Consider the following 6,751-nt stretch of genomic DNA (forward strand, 5'->3'; position numbering starts at 1 on the left):
ATTTGTTACCTTTACTTAAGTCGTGAAATCTTTATCCTAAATATTAAGTGAAAATATTTATTAACGCGGAAGCTAAAACATCATTATCTCATAAATTAATAATTTTAACAATTTAAAATCCCAAAACATATTTTTAAATAAAGTAGACAACCTAAAGTGTTACTAAAAAATCTATGAATGTCTACCAGTAGTCACCATCGAGCCCTCTGTCACACCGATCCATCTACTGCTGAGGATTACCTGACAAACAAAATAAACAAAGGGATGAGTTTTTGCAAACTCAGTGTGTACATCCTCACAAACAGCATGAATACTAACATATAATAGAATACAGTTATTCGGCCTTAGCCATACAGATTTCGCATGCATAACAGATCAGATATCAGAAATTTCATGCCCACCAACCTTGCACACCATTTCCGTCCAACCCATCACACCATGTGTGGATAAAATCGACACACCCATCCCTGCACACCATATATGGGGATATTATCGACCCATCCAACCCTACACGCCATAAGGTACCGCATCGCGGCTCATATCATAAATATGCAGCTTAGTTGCCAGATAACGGGCTTATGAAGCCCTTCAGATACTCCATTCACTTCGTCAAACCCACCCCGATGCAATGCATCATACAACTATGGCATGCTGTAATGCAGACAAACAGATCATACATTTATTTACAGAACAGATCAGATAATCATGCTAAGTATATCATGCGAACACATACATCATAGAATTAAGAGTCTAGTTAAGGCTTACCGACCCTGCTATAGGTCACAGTCGGCTTGGGCGACCCGTGCAACCTTTTAAAACATTTCAGATTAAAGGGGCTCACAGGCCCGTGTGCCTTGTCTGTGTGGGGCCACATGCCCGTGTGGGTCACACGGACCAAATTGGCCTTGCCCGTGTGGATCACACGGCCTAGCCCAGATTTTCATACACCCGTGTGGTTCATCTGTGTGGCCCACAAGGCCCATTTGCCTGAGCTCGTGCCTCGCACAAGGCCTACAAGCCACCACACGCCCGTGTCCGTAGCACCCGTGTGGGGGGCACACGGCCTGGCTCGTCAATGACACGCCCGTGTGGCGTCGACAGGTCACTTTTTGATTTTCATGGAAACTTATTTTCTGCGTAGTGGGAGTACACACCTGGTTCGTTTTCGCTACTAATCCAACCACGAGCACTCCAAAGCCTAAATTCGATCATAGCGAGCCCAAAATCAGCCTTTTAAGTCAGATTATTAAGAATAAGCAAATCCCGAAATGAGAGATCTACTTACCTTTAACGAACAACGGTGATTCCTCACTGTTAAGAGCTCGATTAATGATCCACAGACCCTAGAATATTCCCTAAACAGCAACCAAAATCCCTCTTAAACAATCTCCAAGGAAATCACTTAACTTTATTAAAAACCAAACTTACCGAACTGACGAAACACTAGCAACACGCCACAACTAATCGAATGAGAAGAAAAATGGAGAAGAAGAGAGAAAAAAGAAGAGAATTTTGGCAGCTAAGGTTTGGAAGAGGAAGAACGGCAGAGAAAATATTTTTCCAAAAAGAAGGAAAAAAGAAAACCCCTAATTTTTCCTAAAACCCTCAGCTCAGAATTTTAAAAATACCCAACACTTTATTGAGACTTGCAGCAAAAGTAATCACATCGCTATTGCAGGGAATCGAACTCCAGACCTCTAACACACCAACGCACATCTTAACCACTAGACCAGCAGGCCCATTCTGTTAAGTTTTTACCATAAGCCCACTGATCTAAAGTCAGGCTTTACTCAAATAAAACCAAAATTTAGCCCAAGTTAAAACTTGAACTTGGGACCTCCCAAATACACCCCCAAAGCACATAACCTCTTAAACCACATATATAAATACCAAAAAGAATCAAAACAAAAGTTTTAATATTCCCATGCTCAACAATCACAAAAGCCAAAATTACAGAAATTTGGGGCGTTACAACTCTACCCCTAGAAGAAAATTCGTCCTCGAATTTTACCTGATTAGAAAAGGTGAGGATACTACTGTCGCATCGAATCCTCTGGCTCCCAAATAGCCTCCTCAGTGCTATAATTCTGCCACAACACCTTCACCAAGGGAATAGACTTCCTACGTAAGACCTTAACGTCACGATCTAAAATCTGAACAGGCTCCTCCTCGAACGTCAGATCCGGTCTATCAGATCCGGTCTAATCTTAATATCTTCCACAGGCACAATATGCGTAGGATCAGAGTAGTAACGTCTCAATATCAAGACGTGGAACACGTCATGTATACGATCCAACTCTTGAGGTAGCTCCAACTGATATGCGACTGGCCCTACTCGCTTCAGAATCCGGTACGACCCAATAAACCGAGGGCTTAGCTTACCCTTGTGACCGAACCTCAGAACCTTTTGCCATAGCAAACCCTAAGGAAAACCATGTCCCCTACAGAATACTCGATGCCCTTCCTCTTTAGATCAGTATAGGACTTCTGTCTATCAGAAGCCGCTTTTAAATGTTCTCAAATCAAACGGACCTTATCATCAGTCTCTGAAATCAACTCCGGACCCAGAACACATCACTCACCCAACTCGGTCTAGCACAAAGGAGTGCAACACTTATGACCATAAAGTGCCTTATATGGTGCCCTCATATGGTGCCATCTGTATACTAGACTGTTAATTAATGTTGTAAGCGAACTCTGCTAGAGGCAAGTACTCCTCCCAATTGCCTCAAAAGTCGATAATATAGCCCCTCAACATGTCCTCAGTATCTGAATCACCCTCTTTGACTGACCATCTGTCTGAGAATGACCATCAGAAATGATCGAGACAGGTAACCTATGCAATTTCACTATCTCAGAAATGTATAGCTTGGCCAACTTCTGTGGAGAGAAGTCTGTCCTAACAAGAATGAAGTGTGCCAACTTGGCCAATCAATCCACGATGACCCAAACAGAATCCTTCTTAGTGGGTGTTAGGGGCAACCTACTAACGAAGTCCATTGTTACTCACTCTCATTTTCACATCAGTATCTTAACTGGCTGTAGCAAACCCGAAGGTAACCGATGCTCAGCTTTAACCTGCTGACAAGTCAAACAATGAGTAACATATTCAGTCACCTCACGTTTCAACCCTGACCACCAGTACAACTCTCAAAGATCTTGATACATCTTGTTCCCACCAGGATGCATAGCGTAAGGGCTATTATGTGCCTTCTTCAAAATCGACAGTCTCAAATCTTCATCATTAGGTACACAGATACTACCTTAAAAACACAATACCCCATCACTATTAATCCCAAAGTCAGTAGTAGTCCCAGTCTCAATTGATAAAATCGTAACTGAAGAGACTCAACTCCTAACTACTTATCCTTAATCTAAACCAGCCATGTTAGCCTAACCTGCAACTCATCCAGGAAACTTCCATCGTCATAAAGACTCAGTCGAGCAAACAATGCTCTCAAATCAGCCACAGCCCTATAGCTTAATGCATCGGCCACCACATTGGCCTTTCCATGGTGATATTCTATACTGCAGTCATAGTCCTTAAGCAGCTCGACCCATCGTCGCTGCCTAAGATTTAACTCCTTCTGAGTGAGGAGATACTTGAGGCTCTTGTGATCAGTGTAGATGGTACAATTCTCTCCATATAGATAATGCCTCCAAATCTTCAATGCAAATACCACTGCTGCCAACTCTAAATCATGCGTCGGATAGTTAGCCTCGTGAGTCTTAAGCTGTCGAGATACATAAGCAACTACCTTACCGTCTTGCATCAAGATGCAACCCAAACCCACATGTGACGCACCACTGTAAACCACGAAGTCCTTACCAGGCTCAGGCTGTATCAGAATTGGAGCCTGGGTCAAAACTGTTTTGAGCTTCTCAAAGCTCTCCTACTGTGCGTCAGTCCAAACAAAAGGAATTCCTTTATGCAAAAACTTAGTCAGCGACGCTGTGATCAATGAGAACCCCTCTATGAAATGTCGGTAATACCCTGCCAATCTCAGAAAATTGCAAATTTCTAACACACTTTTCGGGTGTTTCCAATCCATCATAGCCTCAATCTTACGAGGATCTACTCGAATCCCCTCAGCAGAAATCACATGCCCTAAAAGGGTTACCTCCCTAAGCCAGAACTCACACTTCGTGAACTTTGCATACAACTGTTTCTCACGAAGGATCTATAGAACCACTCTTAAATGCTCATCATGCTCGTCCTTAGACTTAGAATACGAAAAAATGTCATCAATGAACACCACCACAAACTGATCCAAGTAGGGCTGAAACACACATTTCATCAAGTCCATAAACGCCACTGGTGCATTAGTTAACCCAAAAGGCATAACTAGGAACTCATAATGCCCATAACGAGTTCTAAATGCCATCTTATGCACATTGGCCTCCTTAACCCTCAATTGATGATAACCTGACCGTAAATAGATTTTAGAAAACACTGAAGCCTCTCTAAACTGATCGAATAAGTCGTTTATCCTTGGAAGTGGGTACTTATTCTTAATCGTCAACTTATTCAATTGACGGTAGTTGATACACATCCTTATTGTACTGTCCTTCTTCTTTATGAATAGAATAGGTTCTCTTCACGGAGAGACACTGGGTCAAATAAACCCACGGTCCAACAGCTCCTGAATTTGAGCCTTAAGTTCTGTCATCTCCTTCAGTGCCATTCGGTAAGGGGCGATAGACACCGGAGCTGTACCAGGAATCAACTCAATCCCAAATTCTACCTCACAGGTCGGAGGCAATCTTAGTAATTCCTCTGGAAAAAAATCTGGAAAGTCACTCACCGTTCGGATGTCCTTAATCGAAGAGTTCTTAGAATCAGTAACACTAATATACTCCAAGTAGGCCTCGCATCCTTTCCTTACCAACATCTCTGCTACCAAGGCAGATATCATATTATTCAGATAATTCTATCATTCTCTAATCACGACTATCTCTTTATCCTACTCGGTCCTCAGAACAACCCTTTTTCCAGCACAATCCAGACTTACACGATGCTTCACCAGCCAGTCCATACCCAAAATTAAGTCGAACTCCCCAAACGGAAGTTCCATCAGATCAGCCAGAAATATTATCCTTTGGACTTCTAACGAAACGTCTCTAAACAATCTACTAACCCTAATAGACTGCCCCAATAGACTCACCCCTGAAATCTTACTAGAAGTGCTCTCATACGGTATTCCCAAAGTCTCAGACACAGAACACGCAACGTAGGAATGTGTAGAGCCTATGTCTATCAGTGCAACATAAGGTACATTAAGGATTAAAAATGTACCCGTGATAACGTCTGGAGCATCTCCATCCTCACGACGACGTGCATCATACACAAGCGCAGGCTGCCTCGCCGTAGTCAGCCCAACACCTCGGTCTGGTGCTCGCTGTCCTCGGCCCATACTATTACCACCCCTAGTCTAGCCTCGGCCACTAGGTGGCGGCTGAACTACCCTCGGAGACTGTGCAATCTCAGTAGCCAGAGCTTGCATCTGATTAGTCCTCAATGGACAATCTTTAACTCGATGCTCAGAAGATCCGCATCTAAGACAAGCTTCAATAGACCTCTAATACTCGCTCAGATGGCGTCTATTACAGAACACTCTCACGGGCCCATCAGATCTGGCATTTTTCCTAGGCTTCATCCTAGCATTCGAAGGCTTGGTCTTCCTCCTATCACGATTCTGGCGCTCAGCGCGCTTAACCTCCTCCGCAATCTTGGCCTTCTCAACCAAAACTGAAAAATCTCGCTCCCTTTGAGGAGCTATCAGAATCCTCAAGTTATCCCTAAGGCCGTCCTCAAAATAAACACAGCACTCATACTCAGTCGCCACCATGCCTTTTGTATATTGGCTCAACCTCAAAAAGTCGGTCTCATACTCAGCCACTGAACGATCTCCCTGAGTAAGATTCAAGAACTCACGCCTCCTAGCGTCGATGTAACTGAACCCTACATACTTGCTTAGGAAAGCCGTCTTAAAAAAATCCCATGTCAGACAATCAGGTTGCGTGCCATCCGTAGCCATCAGCCACCACTGATATGCTTTATCGCGAAGCAATGAAACAGCCCCATTGAGCTTCTGCTCGGCAGTAAAATCCAGATTATCCATAATACGCTCCCTGGTCTCTGTCCAGTGTTTAGCCACATTAGGAGCAACTCTAGCGATACCTATAAATACCTCAGCCCCTTTGGACCGGAGTCGTTCTGTAACCAACCCACAGCCTCCAGATCCAACATTAGCCTCAGCGACCCTCTCTAGAATTTGCAGCATAACCTGGGATAATGCGTCGTCCCTTGTTGCACGGTCTTGAGACTCAGCACTAGTCTCAGTAACAGGTGACACCGGTGTCTCGCTAGTGTTCAGATTAGGGATCGTATCAGATGCGAATGACTCAGCTCGAATCCCTCTACGGCCTCTTCCCCGGCCTCTAGTACCCCGTTTACGAGTACCACGTGTGCTCATCGTAACTATCAAGTTAATCTGTATTTAGAAGTTTTATGCACATTAGTTTACAGTTTCGATAATTATTAACAGATATTTTATACAGAACGGTATTAGAGTTTTAGAGTCAATTATCGCGAGTAACAAGCTCACTACGGTTTTCAGTTTACACTACCTAAAGTGTTTCATAATGTATACACAATATTTCTGACAGATACAGACAAAAAATTCAGTATAAGCATGCTTTCAGACAATACATATTAGAGTTTCAGTGAACTTATAGGATCAGTGCTAGA

At 43.3% G+C, this 6,751-nt stretch overlaps 1 protein-coding gene across 1 annotated transcript; it reads right to left on the reverse strand.

Annotated features, from left to right (window-relative positions):
• Positions 1–2,176: 2,176 nt before the first annotated feature.
• Positions 2,177–5,414, reverse strand: LOC121228924 (uncharacterized). The gene is made up of 6 exons (XM_041111948.1): positions 5,297–5,414; positions 4,631–4,894; positions 4,191–4,426; positions 3,759–3,893; positions 3,399–3,584; positions 2,177–2,404 (listed from the first exon to the last, which is right to left on the reverse strand). The coding sequence occupies exons 1-6, from the start codon at positions 5,412–5,414 to the stop codon at positions 2,177–2,179; spliced, it is 1,167 nt and encodes a 388-aa protein (XP_040967882.1).
• Positions 5,415–6,751: the final 1,337 nt, after the last annotated feature.

The sequence above is a fragment of the Gossypium hirsutum genome, chromosome A05 (genome assembly GCF_007990345.1).
Source record: "Gossypium hirsutum isolate 1008001.06 chromosome A05, Gossypium_hirsutum_v2.1, whole genome shotgun sequence".
NCBI lineage: Eukaryota > Viridiplantae > Streptophyta > Magnoliopsida > Malvales > Malvaceae > Gossypium > Gossypium hirsutum.

What these genes read in the sequence shown, in the direction of transcription:
- LOC121228924 (XM_041111948.1), bottom strand. Translation starts at nt 5,414, where the DNA reads ATGGGCCGAGGACAGCGAGCACCAGACCGAGGTGTTGGGCTGACTACG. An exon ending in TGCTCCAGACGTTATCACGG is followed by an intron (nt 4,895 to 5,296) that starts GTACATTTTTAA and finishes CCTTGGTAGCAG; the next exon opens with AGATGTTGGTAAGGAAAGGA. An exon ending in GTTTCCTGGATGAGTTGCAG is followed by an intron (nt 2,405 to 3,398) that starts GTTAGGCTAACA and finishes CTATGGCAAAAG; the next exon opens with GTTCTGAGGTTCGGTCACAA.